Here is a 17,963-nt window from a genome sequence, read left to right as displayed (position 1 = left end):
TCAGTTTCTCTGTCTGCAAAATGGGAAAATAATGGTGCCTATCTCATTGGATTAAGAAAGAATACACAGAAGTCAGTCTGCACTGCATGGCACCTAGGAGCGCAGTACTTGGTAGCTGCACCCCAATCATGGGCAAACCTGTCCCCCACCTAACAGTTGCAAACACTGAGGGAGGGAAGAAAGGTATCTCCTCTGTAAAAGGAGCAGAGATGGGGCAGTGGCCCAGTAACTCTACCTGTTTAGACTTCTGGATCACTTCCTATGTGCCAGGCACCATGCTAAGTGCTCTACACTAGGTATCTCATTGACTCATCACAACAACACAAGAAGTGCTAGCTTATCCTCATTTTACAAACCAGGAAACCAAGGTAAGGGGGAGTCAAGCAGCTTATCTAAGGCCTCACAGCTAATAATGGGACCCAGGATTTAACCCTGCACTCCATGGCAGCTCTCTCAAGTCCTACAGCCTTGGGTCCTGGCAATTCGTTGTTTTTTTTTTTGTTTTTTTTTTAAGTAGGCACCACACTCAGCATGGAGCCCAACATAGGGCTTGATCTCATGACCCTGAGATCAAGATTTAAGCCAAGATCAAGAGTCAGGCACTTAGGGGCACCTGGGTGGCTCAGTCGTTGGGCGTCTGCCTTCAGCTCATGGCGTGATCCCAGGGTCCTGGGATGAGCCCCACATCGGGCTCCCTGCTGGGACTCTGCTTCTTCCTCTCCCACTCCCTCTGTTTGTGTTCCCTCTCTCCCTGGCTGTCTCTGTGTCAAATAAATAAATAAAATCTTAAAAAAAAAAAAAAGTCAGACACTTAACCAACCAAGTCACCCCGGTGCCCCAGGCCCCTACAATTCTGTCTTGCCCAAACAGTGGCAGGACAGGGATCCCAACCTTCAGCAACCTCTACCCAATCCTGTCTGAATGCTCTTTTCACCACCACTTGTTACTTTCCTACAGAAAAACTCAAGCAAAAAACTTCAATTCCCTCTCCACAGAGCGCCTCTCTTGTGCCCTGAATCTGCCCATACTCCACCCGCCCCTGAAGCTCTGTGCTCCTTGAGCTACAGATACAGGGAGGAGATCCACGTCTGTGCACGGACTGCCCCCCGGGCTGCCAGAGCTGCTACTCTGATCTGGGAAGTCACTGAGCAGCCAAAGTGCTTCCAAGGGAGCCTGTCTGAGCCGTGCACCCCATAGGATTCATGGGGGCCTGGACTTCCCACCCGACCCCCTGGTATCTGCTAGCTGCCATCCCGGCCCCCATGTGGCCCTGATCTGGACAGGGCTGCCTAGAACTGGCAGTTAGGGGCACCCTCTGAGCTAGACATCCCTTTCTCCTTTCCCATCTTCCCTCTGGGTCATGAACTATTCTGAGCACCAGCTATGCACTAGTCTCTTCTCTCTCCAAATGGAAGCTGAGGTAGTGGGGGGTGGGAGGTGGGGGATGAAAGGAGGTCCAGGCTTCAGACCCCCTAGAAAGTCAAAAGATACACCAACTCAGTGGCAGGGTGGAGGTAACTTTCCCTTATCCTTTGGAAATAAAAACATTTCCTACATTCATCCGTTCGCTTGGGAATCTGTGGCTGTATTCAATATACTGGCTACCAGTTCTAAGAAAGCTCGTAATGTTTACAAAGCACTGTATATCCTTTGTACTTAAAATACAGTGGAAGGCAGAGGTGACAGATTGTATAACTAATTAAAGAACTTGCATGTCCTTTAACTCTTAATGTCTTCAAAATGAGTTTATTGTCAGAGCCCAAATCCTGGGTCTACCAGTACCTAACACATAACCTCGGGCAAATGCCTTAGTTTCCTTATCCATAAGATAGAGATGATATTTCCTACTTCCAAGCATTGTTGTGAAGATTAGGAAAACAACATGTAAAGCACTTAGCCCACTGCTGGACATCTATTAAGCACAGCTACTTATTACTAAAATGATAAACGGTGCGCCTGGGTGGCACAGCCGGTTGGGCATCGGATTCTTGGTTTCAGCTTGGGTTGTGATCTCAGGGTTGTGAGATTGAGCCCCACATCGGGCTCCCCACCCAGCAGAGTCTGCTTGGGATTCTCGCTCCTCCTCTCTCTCCCTAAAATAAATAAATCAATCTTTAAAATATATATATTAAAAAATAAAAATAAATAAAATGACAAATATGTCCATGCCACTGCCCAGTTCTCTCTGGAACTTGCCTCTAGACACTGCTTTTATTGATATTTTAGAAAATCGTAACAATTTCAGGGAGGTTGCGTGGCTCAGTTGGTTAAGCATCTGCCTTCAGCTCAGGTCAGGATCCTGGGGTCCTGGGATCAAGCCCCACATCAGGCTCCCGGCTCAGCGAGGAATCTGCTTTTCCCTCTGCCTTCTCCCTGGCTTGTGCTCTCTCTCAAATAAAAAAAATAAAATAAAATCATAATTTCATTAAGGTCACACATTTTTCACCCCCAACTGTCATATGGCTCTATCACTGTATTGTTGGAGAAAAAAAAATTGGCTCCCCTGACTTCTGGCAGTTTCCAAAAACCAAATTGCCACTCAAAGGGCAAAGCTTTGTCATTACAGAAGACATGCAGAACAGGCACAGGTCTCTGAAGGAAACTCCCAAAGATGTGTGCCAACACAGCTGGAGCCACCAGCGCCCAGCTGACCAAGGGAGGCAGCAGCCACATGACACGTGCTCTGGTGACCTTCCCCAAATAACGTTAGCCACATGCCTTTATGGTTTGTGGTGTCTGGGGGAAATCCACCAACCCAGGGGAAGTCACCTCAGCTGGTCTTATCTCTTGGACCCTGCAGCCGGGATTCAAGTCCCATTAACAAGCTGCTTCCTTTCAGCTTGGCCAGAGCACTGAGTTACTGAAGTGGCTCACCCTAGCACTTTCCCTGTCTCCCCCCAGGCACGTTCACTCTTCAACTTTCATCCTGTCAGCCTCACCTCCCTACTCTGCAGGGCTGGAAGCCAGGAAGCTGGAAAGGCTTTGTGGGCAGAGAGCTAAACTTATCTGTGAGGCCCTAACAGTGCAAGCTGAAAGTGGACCACACTCTTGGGCAGACTCCAGAGAACCCGAAGAGGAACACCAATGGTTTCAATACAGAAGTGGGTCTAGGCCAAGTGTGTTCCACTAGACACATTCAGAAATCACTGGCCAGAAAAAGGAAACTCAGTCATGGCAGTGCACTCAAGGCAGAGCAGAGGTGGCTGCAGATGGAGGGGGCAGAACACAGGAATTCCCCGCACTTAGTATTTTAACAAATGGGAAGAACAGTCTGGGGTGTAGAAGAGGAGAAGATGGCCTAATCATTCTTTATAGCTTCCCTGTCCGGCTGTGCAGGTCTCTCACCAGCCCAACCATGGCAGTACAAAGTAAGCACAGGCAAAACCGTGGAAAATACTGTATTTATGTACATAGGAGGGACAGCTGCAAGCCCCTCACAGAGGACACGCCACCCCAAAGAGAAATCTTAGCAGCAAATTCCTATCTCCCTCAGCACTATCAGCACAACCCAAGTTGGAAGGCTGGGCTTCCTGTCTCTGGGCACCTGTCATACCCTTCCCACTGCAGAATTCTCAGGAAGGCAGGAAAAAGGAACTATTGCCAGAAGTGAGGTCCGGTGGGAGCTGGGGTGCCTAGTCACTCCTAGAGAAGAGACAGTGACTCTATCACGAGGGGTGGACCAGGAGCGACGCTGGGACTCTTCTCTGGGTCCTATGGCCTGCTCTGTTGAAAGCTGGCAGCAGCTGGGGACCCAGTAGAGAATTGGAAGAAAGTTAGTCATGGGTTCACGGGTGTGCGCACACATGCGTGTAGCAGGACACAGGCTGTGCATTTTCCTTGTGCTTGATGCCTCCATCTGCCGTCCTCTCCCTGACAGCAGCCTAATACTTTGCACCTCTGCCTCTTTCTGTGGCTACGGATCCAGAAACCGAGTGTTTCTCCAAACGGAATAGCTGCAGTTCAGCAACATGGCAAAGGTAACAGCTGTCCCGGGAAGGTAAGACAGATGACTAGAAGAGTGGTTTGCTCCAATCAGATATCCTTGATTTGGTTCTTTTTTAAAATAACAGGCTGGTGACAGGTATGGTGGCTCAAGAATGACATGGTTCCAATTCTGTTATTACCCTGAAGGAGGTCCCCTTGCTGACCTCCCAGACAGCAAGGCTTCAGCAGACAGAGGCCATTCTTGCAGCTGTGGTCCTGACTGCTACCTGCCTTCTTGATGGGGCCTCACTATCTCTCCCACACCAACAGACTTCACATTTCCAGGGTTCCTCTCAGACCTGGGCTGGACCTCGTCTGGAGAGTCTGAGCAGCCCAAGGTGCTGGGGAGTGGGGGGGTGGGGCCAAGTGCCCAGCCAGGTGTCCAAAGGACCCGATTCTAGACATTGGATTTAGGGGCTGAGTTGAGGGGGATCTCCTTGAGCTCCGTCCGCATGCACAGGTACTCCCCGATGACAGCCATGAGTGCAATGCACACGGCTTGGACCAGCCACCAGGTCAGCGCCGAGGGGAAACGGGAGCTGTAGAACCAGCAGCCCAGGAGGTGAAAGAAATGGACAGTGACAGTGAAATCCAGACACTGCTTCCCTCGCCGGATGAAGTACAGCAAGCCCAGGGCACTGTGGGGAGAGGACAGCAGTGAGTTGTCACTGGGTTGTCCTGGCCTTAGATCATTTGGGGAGTAGAGACAATTAGGATAACAGCATAGTGGTCAGAAGCAAGCAAGAGAAGTGTGAAGCAGAGGTTACATTAGATGCCTAGGGAGAGCCGGCAGGTAATGCTGGGAGGGAGTCAGGCTGGGTAGAAGAAAAACAAAAGTACAAGCTTGATGAGAAATAGTAACTGTCACTCAGGAATCCTAGGGACTGGTGGGGACTGCGGCACTCTGAAGTATACATGGGCCATTGAAAGTAGGGACAACAAGCTACTTGCAGCTGGGCAAATCCTCATGCTGGAAGGTTGGCCTGGAATCAAATGATCTTCCCATTTTTCAAGAGAAACCAGAAATCTGGATTTTATATATATATAAACACAAAATGTCCTGACTTTCAACTAAGTGGAAAAATGTTTCAAACACACTTGTGGGATGCCAAACAGAACATACCTAGGAGCCAAATTCAGGTGATAGCCCACTCGTTTTCAATCTCCAGTGTAAGGTCAAGAACGGTAATGTGCAAGGTGTTGTCCTAAGTACTTCCCATGAATGAATTCATTTAACCCTTACAACTATGAGATGGGTAATATTATTTGCCTCATTTTACTGATGAGGAAACTGGGGCCTAGGTAGATCAACTTGACCAAAGTCACTAGACTAGTGGGAAAGCTGAGATTCAAGACCAAGTGAGTCTGCCTTCAGAGCCTGAGATCTTGAGCACTACGCTAAGCTGCCTTTTAAGAGGCAGGCGATGGTCACAAGTGGCCTTAAATGTTACCTAGCCAAACCCCTCAGGTGTACCGATGAGGAGCCCGAGGCCTAGAGAGGAGGGAAGTAATTTGGCCAATGGCACACAGACCAAGAACAGAACAGACTTCTCCTGACTACGGGTCCAATCCCTGCCTCACCTCGCTCCACAACAGGGAAGTGATCTGAGATGGAAGCTATCCCACAGGCAGCATGCAGAGTGATGTAAGAGCTTTCCAGCTAGGGCAAAATCGTGATGGAAGGAGCCCTATAATGCAACCAGTCCCAGAACTGGCCTTTGCCACCCACTTTAGTCCACCACTCCCCAGGAACAAGTGCCAGCGTGTCTCATGTCCGAATTTAGGAAGTTAGTTCCAGTGCTAGGACCCCAAAAGCTGGAGAGCAAAACTGGTGATACTCACCAGGTAAGGGCGTTCAGGATGAAGGACATCATGGAGAGCCGGCCTGGAGGGGTGGAAAAGCCCAGGATCTGAGGGGGAATCACAAATGGAAATATGCTGGAAAAGTGACTTGGCTTGGCAGAGCTCCAGGCTCCAGGACCTCCTAAGGAAAAAGCATTCTCCCCAGGGAACAGAAAACAATAGGACCCTACATCTATATGACTGCCTATTTCCAACAAGGTGCTTTCACAGACATCCACTATGGTATCTCGTTTGACCCCAAACAGCAGCCAGGAAGAGACTTACAAAGGAAAAGCAAAAGTTCAGAGACTTTAAGTAACTTGCCCAAAGTGATACAGTAAGTAAACAGCAAGAGTAAGGACTATTACAGGGTTGGGCAAACTGAGGCCCCCACCAGTCAGACATCTAGCTTTGTAAACAAAGTCTTATGGAAACGCTACCACACCTATTTGCTTAGTACGGTCTCTGGCTCCTTTTGTACCACAATGGTGGAGCTGAGTAGTTGTGACCTAAAACCTTTACCCTCTTGCCTTTTAAGGAAAGGTCCACCAAGCCCTGATCTAGAATCCAGGTCGTGTGCAGGAGACGGCTCTTCAACAAAGCCCAGGATTCCCACAGGCCCTTCCCAGGAGGACGGAAGCTCCTAATTGGCTACTACTGGACACCCAGTGTGTGCAACTTGCACCACTCTTGAGACAATGCTACTGAATACCAAACATCTGCCCAGCACTGTCAGATGACGAAGGCCTCTGACTTTCATCATCTCCTGTTATCCTCACAACAACCTCACAAAGCTATTGTTATCGTTACTGTTACCTCTTTTCAGATAATACCTTGCCCAAGGGCTACACAGAGAATAAGCAGCAGGAACAAAGATTCCATTCCCGATGTCCTGGCTCGGAGAGCTGTGTTCATTACCATACACCACAGCTGCCTCTCCGATGCAACCATCTCATAGCCCTCCGTTACTTGATAAGGCACTTTCATCTTCCTAGGTACCTCTGGGGTCTCTGGGCCTCCTAACATTTTGCTGAGAATTATTCCGTCCAGTTTCCAGAAGAGAAAACAGGCTCAGAAAGGTGAAGCAACTTGCCCAAAGTCCCACGGCTAGTATATTTAGACGTAGATCTGGCGCTGAACCTTTCTGAATCCAAAGTACAGGCTCTTTGCATGCAGTCCACAAGCTCTGCTACTGGTCTCATGATTTTGCAGACAAAAATACTGAGGTTTAGAGGGGACTTGCCCCACATCACACAGGTAGTAAGCGAAATTTAAATTAAGGCCCAATTCCAAAGTCTAGGCAGTTTCTATAATACTTCCATGAATGTTCTTCTATCCACCCCCGTCTCCAATTTGGCACCTGAGAATCTGGGGCCAGGGAAGTGAAGTCACTTTCTCAGAGCATCAGAGAGGAGATGCATCAGGTTGCCTGGAACACAGGCCTGTTCCTTACGATATCCAGCTCCTTTCCTTTGTACTAATAATCTGCCTCAGTTGTCAGTGGTTTCATTTTATGGATGGGGCACCTGAGGCTCAAAAAGAAGAGGCCCCCTTCCCAGGGTCACAAAGTGAGACGGTGGTCCAGCCACATCTAGATCCCAAGGGGGGGTCGGACCCACAAAGCACACCCCATGAGGCCGAGACTCCGCCCGCGCCGGCCAGGGGACCCTACCTCGGCGTCGAACATCTGGTCCAGCGAGGGGCTGCTGCGCACCAGCCCGTCCACCAGCGCCAGCCACAGGCCCAGCGAGCCGTAATAGACGGTCTGCATGAGGACGATCTGCGACAGGATCAACAACGGGTCCCACACGTAGCTGCGAAACTGGCCCGCCATGCCGGCCCTCGGGGCCCGGCCGCCACCCGGGGCCTGGGTCAGCGCCGCCGCGCCATGGGCCCAGGGCCGCCCTGGCACCTGCGAGGACACACGCCGGACCTCAGCCAGCCGGCCATCACCATGGCAACGCCGCCCAGCCCGGGAGTAGGGACTGGGACGGAGGGGGCGAGCCCATTCCGGGAGTGGGAGTGGGGGTGAGGGCGGGGCGGACAGACCCATTCCCAGAGTGAGGGGAAATCCTGCCCATTCCGGCTGCTCGGGCCCGCCCGTCCGCAGGCTCCTTTGGGGTTCACTCACCAGTGACGGACTCGAGGCTCGAAGCGTCCGAGCGCGTCCCAGCCTCACCCGCTGGCTCCCCAAACAGCGCTGACAGACAGGACCATGGAGGAGAAGCCCTACCGGCCTAGAGAGGCAAAAGTCCAGCGACCGCGGCTGCGGCAGCGGCAGCGGCGACGGCTTAGGAAGGAAGCGTTTCCGGGGACGGCGGTGGAGGGGGCGGGGCCGACAGTGCGCAGGCGTAATGGGTGCAATCTTTGGCCGAGCCACCTAGACCTGGGTATGGGCTGCTGGGAAGCGAAGTATGCTCATGCGCAAGATGAAGATTGAGGGCGAACGGAAGTGAGGCGCGAGAGCTGTAGAGCTTGCGTGCCCTCTACAGGGGAATCTTGAAGAAAAGGGGGGCAGCCTGGAGAGTAGGGAGAGGGGTGGGCAAGAGCCCGGGAAAGGTGTTTAGGAATTAAATAGAATGTAGATTCTATTTTCTTCTAAAGTCTGGGCTAACTTTAAATGAACGTGCCAGCTCTTCCACGCAGGACTTTGCCACTGTTCACGTTTTACAGATGACTAAGGGTCAGAGAAGGAAAGCAACATACGGCCTCAGAGACATAGAGTTAGTGGCAGTCAGGAGTAGAATTCACGGGCCAACATCGCAGCACTAATTTCGTGCTACTGGGTGCCAGGAAGGTTTGGACACGTACGAATGGGACAGTCCCTGTCCTCTGACACAACCTAATTACTAGGAGGCAAAGTAGTGGGTGCTTTATAACGTGGGTATCCATTTATATTTATATATACATATATATTTAAAATAGAAGAAAGGACAGGTTCTGAAGTCATACCTGGAAACAGGTTCTGACCCTGCCTGCCACCATAGCTGCTTTCCTTCCGCCTCCTCTGAGTCCACATAGTGTACACAGTCAGTAAATATTTGCTGAATGAGTCAAAACAGAGAAAGAGTAACAGCAAATTGATGAATCACTTTATTCCTGTCCCAGCTGACCCAAACCCCTCACCTTCATTGAGCCTAGATCCCCCTTCTCCATCATGGAAAAAAGGGAAGTAACGGATTCCAGGAAAAGAAGGTGGGTTTTAGAGCCAGCTCTACCAGCTGCGTGACTAGCAAGCCACTTCCTTCTTTAAACCCCAGCTTCCCTGATTACGAAATGAGGAGTTAGACAAGATTAACGTTTGCCAACATTCAATCTACCCTCCACTAATTAATTTCCCATTAAAAAACTTATCAAAGACACATGTAATTGCCAATCAGAACTCTGAACAGCATGTGGTAATCATATTATCACCTTGAGTTGATACAATTCTAGACAAAAGTAAAGAAATGTGAGACTTATCAAGAGTAAGTATGTGGTTTCCCTTATCATTTAGAAATATTGTAAACAGTTCCCTTGGACTCCAGTTTGGAAGTTATTAAGGCCCAAAGGTTTCTGAGGTGCTTTCCAGCTCAACCATTCTTTTAGGCGCCTCAACTCGGATCAACAAAAATATATTCAAATCCCTCCAGTCCACTGATTACCCATATGATCTACTGTTTCTGAGAAAACGTCTTCTGTTTATCAAATACGTATGTGATCTTGTTTCATCCTCACAATCTGAGAAAGTGGATATTATCCATCTTTTTAAAAATGAGGAAACAGAGGCTGAGAAAGGGAGCGTGACTCTACATAGGTAAGGGAGCTCATAAGAAACTAAGCAGTTTCAAACCCAAAACACCACACTCCAAAACCCAAATAACCATTCCCCAAGGGGAGAAAGAGAGAGCCAAATAAATGGTGGAGTAGTGAGAAGCTCAGGAAAAGTGCTCGAGAGGCTTGACCCAGTTCCCGCAAGCAGCTTGGTCTCCCTTCCAAGTGCCGGAATGTTTGGCTCCTCCTGAGTCAGGCCCCCTCTCATGTCACAGCTGGGCCCTCTCCACCCATCACCTCCCACGGACAGAAGGCCCTCCCTACCCATTCTCCGGCAGTGGAAAACACAGGTAGCCTGAGGCTTTAGGGCACTGAATTGCTGGGGTCTGACGTCATTCTTGGAGCCAGGAGCTCGCCTCTGGGAAAGCCCCAGGGGCCTGCAGGACAGCCTTTTACCTGGAGGATTTCAGCTCTTGAAGTCCCATCTTTCCAAGCTTGGGAAATGGGGCACCATCCTCTGTCTTAATCTGGGTACAAGGAAACCAAGAGCTGGGAAAACCACAGTAACTCCCCTGGCCCATTTTGAGAATCTGACGACAGGAAGCCTGGAGAAGAAGAATGATCACAAAGCCTGAACTACGGCCCCAGGGACCTGCCATGTGACCTTGGGCAAGTCCCATGCTGGGTCTTAGTATGCCAAAGTATAAAATGAAGGAGGAGAATTGGACTCCAACTTCCAAATGCAGTCCCTGGCCTTGTGCCATCTGAATCAGCTGAGGAACATATTATATTGTCAGATTCCCAGGCCTTGTTGCAAACCAAAGTCTGAATCTCCAGAAGCAGACTGCAGAAATCTGGATATTTAAAGAGCTCCCCAAGTGATTCAGAGGTACAGCCAACATTTGGTAATTACAGAACAAGATGATCTGTAATTGACCTCAAACCAAATCCTCCTTCTAACAGAAAATTGCTCTGTGACCTTGCCATGCCCATGGCTCTCATTAGGCCTCAGGGTTTTTTTTTTCCATCTGAAATCTGAGGGGGTTGGACTAGAATAGCTGATCTCCAAGGGCCCTTCCCACGCTGCTGGGTCTGTGGTTCCAAACTTATGAATGAAATTTTAAACTTTAGGTCAGAGAGCGAATGACAAACAGCCACAAGCTGGGACAAATTGTCCTCTGGGTGCAGAGAAGAGGAGGGCCTCTGGTTACTTGGTCGCTTACGTCACTTCCACACTGAACTCCCACTGTGGGTTTGTAAGGTCAACTCTTGTTGGGATCACTTTCCAGATCTCCCCACCCCATAAATCCCTTGAGTGATGTCCTCATACAGGTCTGTGGGCTTTGAGCCCCGCTTATATTCGAATCCTAGCCCTACTATTATCCTGCTGGGAGACCTTCGGGAAACTACTTCATTTCTGATTCTGTTTCCTTCTCTATAAAAATGGCTATGAGAATAGTACCCATGACATGGGCTGTCCTGAGGATCAAATATGTGCTCACCCTACTACTACCTGATAGGCAGTCAGCATTATGTAAACGTTAGCAATATTAATTATTGTTATTTCTTCCCTTGGAATGTGGGAGTGGTAACACCGGATCTCTCCGATTTATGGAAAAGATCTAAGTGGATGTCAGATAGAGTGAGCCCAGTGCCTGGCACACAGTAGGAACTCAGTAAATGCAGTACCTTCTTTTCTTAATCCCACCCCACCTGCAGGGTTCTCCAACACCACTCTTTCTCCCTTCCTCCCTCCCTAGGCTTCCTGCTCACGTGATCCCTTTCAGGGAATGTCTGACGAAAACATTTCAGGAGAGACACGTGTCTCCAGGACAGGTTATGCAACTCTGCGCTCACACTTTTCGGAAACCCCATGTGGGAGGTTGCATTTGGCTGCCTGTCCTTCGCATGGGTTCTGGCCAGTGATTTCCTCTCTCAGAAGAGAAACTGGAGAGAAAGAACTCATCGTTGTCTGTTTTCTCCTTCAGATTGAGAACACTTTGTTACCCAGAGTATTTTTTTTTAGAGAGAGAGAGATAGAGCAGGAGCCGGAGGTGGGGGAGAGGGAGAGAGAGAATCTTAAGCAGGCTTCACGCCCAGTGCAGAGCCTGATGCGGGGCTCGATCTCATGACCTGAGACGATATCAAGAGTTGGACACTTAACTGACTGAGCCATCCAGAGTATTTTAAGGGCTGTGTGTGCCTCTGAGGAACACTTGCTGAGTTACCTACTTTGTGCCAGACACGTACATGATCTCACTTGATTCTTACTTAATTTCTAAAACAAGCTTGTAAATTGTAGATACAAGTAATAGTCCCACTCAATAGATAAAGAACCCAAGGTTCAGAGAAAGGACACCATTTAACCAAGGCCAACTGCCAGCGAGTGGTAGAGCGGGAACTCCACCCAGGCCAACCCGACTCCACATGCTACCTCTTCCCAATGCATAGTAGGAAATGCACTGGACATTACAGTTTACACAAGGCTTTCACCTACATGATCTTCCTATCATTCCGACAGCCCTAAGGAGGTAGGTATGTACATCTTCCCCATCTTACAGATGAGGAGACTGAAGCTCAGAGGAGGAAGCTCAATGGTCAGTGCTTTTCTGCAAATCATCTCTATGAAGAGTAGATGCTGCCAGGGGTTCCAGCAGGCAGCTGGGCCTCTGGGGGTATTGTTTCTCTCTCTCTCTCTCTCTCTCTCTCTCTCTTTTTCTTTCTTTTTTTTTTTTTAAGATTTTATTTATTCATGTGACAGAGAGAGAGAAAAACAGAGAGTCCAAGTAGGGGGAGCGGGAGAGGGAGAAGCAGGCAGTGGAGAGCCTGATGCGGGGCTCGATCCAGGGACTCCAGGATCATGACCTGAGCCGAAGGCAGACACTTAACTGACTGAGCCACCCAATCGTCCCTGTATTGTTTCTTTTGAATAAAGAACTCTTTTCCAGGGGTTGGTTACCAGGTCTAAGACACCCCCGGAGAAAGAGAAGTGAAATTTTCTGAAAAGAGTTGCTCCATTCCCCAGGCTTCCTGACCCTGCCATGTGCTATACTCTCTGCTCCTCCCTAGAAATCATTCTTTGCTCTGACGTGAAGAATTCAAGGATTTATTTTAAAAAGAAAGCTGTTTTCTTCTCCTCCCTTTTCACCAATCATTTGATAAATATTCACTGAGCATTTACTATATGCCAGGAACTGAATAAAGTAAATAAAAAGAAAAACTCTGACTTCAGAGAGTGTATGTTCTCACGGAGGAGACAGAGAATAAATACGTCAACCAATAAGGTAAAACTTACCATCCAGTCATGAGAAGAGCTATGAAGATGGGGGGAGGGGGAGAGAACAATGGATGTGGGAAGCTGAGAGGGATTACTTCAGAAATGGCAGTCAGCAAAGACCTCCCTGAAGAGGCAGCATGTGAGCAGAGATGTGATGGAAGTGAAGGATGAAGCCAACTGGTATCTAGAAAGAACATCCGAGAGAGAGAGGGCACCCAAATGCAAACCCGTGAGGCAGGGATGAGATTGACCTATTCTCCGAATTGCAAGGCCAGTGTGGCAGGAACAGGGAGCAGCGGAGGCCACGGCCATCAGCCCTGGCCCAAGAATTTCCAGCCTACAGTTCATCATCACCTTACCACACCCCCGGGAGCTCTTTGGGGTGGGCAGGTGGGGGTAGGCAGGAGGGATGAGAGGAGGAAAATAGATTCATTCATTCACGCATCCGACAAATACATATTGAGTACTTACGATGTAGCAGGTGCTGTGCTAGAAACCGGACTTAGTCCCTCCCCTTGGGAAGCTTCTACACAACAAAGACAGAAAACAGAATCATGATGGTAGAAATAGAAGTTGTAGTGAATGCTGGGAAGGAAGCGACGTAAAAGAAGTTGGGCAAGAAGACAATTTGGCCTCAGGGGAAGTTCTCTCTGAGGAAGTGGTAAAAGGAGTAGACCCTAAAGATGAGGGGAGGTAGCCGGGGCAAGGATGTACCGGGCAAGGAGACGGTGTCATAGCCCGTCATAGCCCCATCGTCACGGGAGGATTCTCGTTTATTGGAGGAGGAAACAGACCCATGGTGTGGGAGGACTGAGCATGTCATAAGTCAAACGGCTGGGGAGGCTTCAGCTGACGTTCTTGTCCTCACTGCCCCATTTCCGCTGCACCAACAGCTTTTGCTATTTGCAAAGAGCAGATTCTGATTTCTTTTTTTTTTAATTATTATTTTATTTTATGTTTTTTAATCCTGATATGTTAGTCACCATACAGTAAGTACATCCTTAGTTTTTGATGTCATGTTCCATGATTCATTGTTTACGTAGAACACCCAGTGCTCCATGCAATTCCTGCCCTCTTTCATACCCATCACTGGGCTAGCCCATCCCCCCACCCCCTTCCCCTCTAAAACTCTCAGATTTTTGCCCGGAGTCCATAGTCTCTCATGGTTCGTCTCCCCCTCTGATATCCCCCCTTCATTTTTCCCTGATTTCTGTGGCATCTAGAAAATAGTTGCACTATCTCCACCTTGACCAGATGTTGGACGGAGGCTGGGGGAAAGGACCTCGAGGGGGGCAGGAAAAGTTGAGGGGAATGGGAAAACTCAGCTGGATGCTGGTAAAGTGGGGCTCAGAGTGGCCTGCTCTGCTCCTTGCACTCCGGCCCCAGGGCTGCAGCATGTGAATCCCATGGTGCTATGCCTCCCACAGGTAAGCACTCAGATGATGGTCTCTCAAGGACGCAGAGGACATACGGCATATGGAAGGAGCTCAGGGCTAGAAAACAAGGGGTCCAGGTTTAGATGAAACTTTGTAACCTGGACAACTCACTTCACCTCTCTGAGCTTTATTTCCTCAACTATAAACTGGTTGTAATAACATCAGCCCTGGCTACCCTCTGGGATGGTTTGAGGTATGTAAATGCAATAACTTAGACAAAATCCCTTTGAAGAACTGTCTAGCACTCTGTGAATGGTTGGGATTTTTATTACCTGTGCTTTTCTCCAGCTGTCAGTGTAGGGGACTGAAGGGGAAGCACAAGTTTAGTATGTAGGAGATTCTCAGAGAGACAAATCTCTCACCTCTTTTCCAGCATCTTCCTCTCTACTCCTGGGGATGGAACACTTCAAAACGTTCCTGTGGGGACAATGAGATACCACCTCATACCAGTCAGAATGGCTAAAATTAACAAGTCAGGAAATGACAGATGTTGGTGAGGTTGTGGAGAAAGGGGGACCCTCTTACCCTCTTGGTGGGAATGCAAGTTAGTGCAGCCACTTTGGCAAACAGCGTGGAGGTTCCTAAGAAAGCTGAAAATAGAGCTACCCTATGACCCAGCAATTGCACTACTGGGTATTTACCCCAAAGATACAAAGGTAGTCATCAAAAGGGGCACCTGTACCCCAATGTTTATAGCAGCAATGTTCACAATAGCCAAACTATGGAAAGAACCCGATGTCCATCGACAGATGAATGGATAACACACACACACACACACACACACACACACACACACTATGGAATACTACTCAGCCCTCAAAAATGAAATCTTGCCATTTGCAACAACATGGATGGAACTAGAGGGTATTATGCTAAGCGAAATAAGTCAATCAGAGAAAGACAATTATCACATGATCTTACTGATATGTGGAATTTGAGAAAAAAGGCATAGAATCGTAGGGGAAGAGAGAAACGAATGAAACAAAATGAAACCAGAGAGGGAGACAAACCATAAGAGACTGTTAAACTTAGGAAGCAAAATAAGGGTTGTGGAGGGGGGGTGGGGGAAATGGGTTAACTGGGTGGTGGACATTGGGGAGGGTATGTTTTGTAATAAGCACTGTGTATTATATGACTGATGATCACAGACCTGTACCCCTGAAATGAATAATATATGTTAATTAATTGAATTTAAATTAAAAAATAAATTTAAAAAATTGTTTTTGTGGGGAGAACAGGAATCAGAGCTATCAATTCAGTGGGACAATATAGTGAGACTGAATCAGAGAAACCTGATTTAATCCTGTATTAGTCAGCTGTTGCTGCATAACAAACAGCCCCTCCAGATCACAGTGGCAAAGAGCAACGGCATGTATTTCTCAGTCATAGGTTTGCAGGTCAGCTGGGGCAGCTTTGTTACAACTTTGTTGTCAGTCACCCCCTCCCCCAGCCTGTTCTCCCATCTATAAAACAGAAGTAACACTACCAACTTCATGGGGTCAGAGTGAGGATGATGTTCAACACTCCCTTCTAACTAAAGATACCCTCTTTCAGGGTATGTTATAAGGCAGGTGATGTTTACCCTCAAGGCCGACTAGTAATTCAAGAAGCAGTTTGACCTAAAAATCCTCACTCTGGGAGACAATGAAGGCCATTGGCAGTGCCAATCAGATGGACCGCCCCCCAAACTCAAACTAGAAAGAAAGTTAATAAGTCAGTCAAAGAGAGAGGGGCACACATCCAGGAAGAAGAGACACCCTCAAATAAAGACCACCCAGGCTTTAAGAGCTGGAGATAAGGTGGCCGGCCCCTGGAGTCATCTCAGTTCTGGATGTCCTCCTTTCTGTTTTAGTCTTTAGCTCTCCTGTATCCTTCTAATAAGACCCAAGCCCTTTTTTCTTAAGGAGTGTGGAGTGAGACATGGTCCTTTGATATTGTAGTGGCTGCACATACAGAGAGGATGCACATAAAATTGCCAGCCCAGAGCTTGGCATATAATAGGTCCTTAGCCACTGGAGGCTACTGTTCCCTAATCAGGGAGCTGCTTGAGAGCAAGGGCAGTGTCTCATTCACCAGGATTTTTCAATAAACCTCTCACATAGAAGATGTTCACCAATGTTTGTTGGATAGATGAGCAAATGAGTGAATGGCTTGTGTCTGAATCTCTAAGGACAAACATCCAAATGGCATTCATTCATTTATCTGCACAACAAACATTTACAGGACACTGAGTTATGCCAGATCTTGGGCGAGATGTCAGGGACCCATCCACACGCAAGACAACATCCCTGCTCTCATGGAGCCTTCATCTGGTGGGGAAACAGACGATAAACAAGGAAAAGGGTAAAGACATGATGTCAGGTGAGGAAAGTGTTATGACAAAAAAAATTAAGCAAAGCAAGGAGAAAGTGATTAGAGAGGGTGGGGCTACTTTTAGAATTCTTTACCATCCTTCCAGTGGGTGCTGACTCACTGTGTGGGCCTTGGTTTGCCTGTCTTACAATGGGGGTGCTGTTGGGGTGAACGGTCTGGGAGGGCCCTTCCTTGTCCAGTGTTCCCAGGTTCTGTGGTTATGCAAGGCAGTGGCTGGACATTCCATGGCCTCTGGAAACTCCAGGCTGTCATTATCTGGAGCTGGAGAGAGATTTGCATGGAGTGAGGAAGACCAAAGAGGGTTGGCACCATTCTGGGAGAGAGAGCCCCACGCCCACTCTCTCAGCTGTTCTGAAAATAGTGACATGATTACCTGTTATTTACTTCGTGTGAGGAGCTTTTGGCAAGAAAGCTCCCCAACTCAAGACTCTAGAGGGAGGCCTCTGTGATCATAAAGACGGGTGTCGTTTTTGTGGTGGGTGTTGTGCTAAGCACCATACTCTCAACACGCATGGCTCCCAAGTTACTAAAGGGAAACTGAGGCACAGAGCGAGGTAAAGTGTCTTGTCTCGGGTCACACGGCAAGGATGATAGCCCAGGTCTCTCTGACCCTGAAGCCTGTGCCCTTAATCTCCAATATAAGAGAGAAAAGGACGTTTGCCCAAGAAGAGGGACAGATGGAGTGACAGGGGCCTCAGGGGAAGGAAAGAGGAGCGCTAGAAGGAAAAGGCGAGAAGGTTTTGAGAAGCCTTCCAAGAAAGGAGGCACTTGAGCTGGGCCATTAAGGACAGGATTAGTTGTAGTTTCTTGGGCTGGACATCTCTGGATGCTCCAGGTTTGTAATTAGCCTCGGTTACCTCTGGCCTAGGAGGCCTCAGAAAAGGGAGAGGGGCAGCTTTACCCCAGTTAATAGGCCAGATCTCAGCTGCCTGCTGCCTGTTGACTCCCTGAATCACTTCTCTTTGCTTGAAAGGAAGATGGCAGGAGGATCTGTGTGTGGCCCATGCCTTCCCCCAGACTCCCTCCACCGCAGGGGTAGAAAATAAGGAAGTGCCATAATGTAGGGGGCAGGGGCTCATCACCGTAGTTCATCCTCCTAATTTTCCCAAGAGGTAGGCCTTTTATCCTCCATGTCACCGAGGAGCAAAGGGACTTTCAAACTCTCCTCTAACTGGCAAGTGTCAGAAACAGGATTTTAATCAAGAACCTCCGGCCCTAATACCCAGGTGGGTTTTGTTTGCTTGCTTGGCTTTTTGTTGTGTTGTGTTTTACTTCAGTCGCATGTAGGGAATTGGGGA

The 17,963-nt window shown here is 48.6% G+C and overlaps 1 protein-coding gene across 4 annotated transcripts in view; it reads right to left on the bottom strand.

Moving 5' to 3' along the window:
• The window catches only part of SYS1 (SYS1 golgi trafficking protein), a 42,616-nt gene extending 29,162 nt beyond the window's left edge, over window positions 1–13,454 (bottom strand). For 2 of the 4 annotated variants that reach the window (XR_005836963.1, XM_040638394.1), the window contains exons 1-5: window positions 13,328–13,454; window positions 8,779–8,870; window positions 7,958–8,092; window positions 7,499–7,738; window positions 5,827–5,894 (exon numbers count right to left, since the gene is read on the bottom strand). Coding sequence is in view for 3 of the 4 variants with exons in the window: in XM_040638394.1 (XP_040494328.1) it covers window positions 5,827–5,894; window positions 7,499–7,738; window positions 7,958–8,092; window positions 8,779–8,811 (476 nt within the window). In the remaining variant the exon portion in view is untranslated. Of the gene's footprint in view, window positions 1–2,162; window positions 2,390–3,383; window positions 4,623–5,826; window positions 5,895–7,498; window positions 7,739–7,957; window positions 8,203–8,778; window positions 8,871–13,327 lie in introns of those variants that run through there. The other 2 variants (XM_040638395.1, XM_008698235.2) reach the window with 2 other exon arrangements.
• Between the last annotated feature and the right edge of the window lie 4,509 nt (window positions 13,455–17,963).

The sequence above is a fragment of the Ursus maritimus genome, unplaced genomic scaffold (assembly GCF_017311325.1).
Source record: "Ursus maritimus isolate PB19 unplaced genomic scaffold, ASM1731132v1 scaffold_22, whole genome shotgun sequence".
Taxonomy (NCBI): domain Eukaryota; kingdom Metazoa; phylum Chordata; class Mammalia; order Carnivora; family Ursidae; genus Ursus; species Ursus maritimus.
This window is presented reverse-complemented; position numbering and strand designations above follow the sequence as displayed.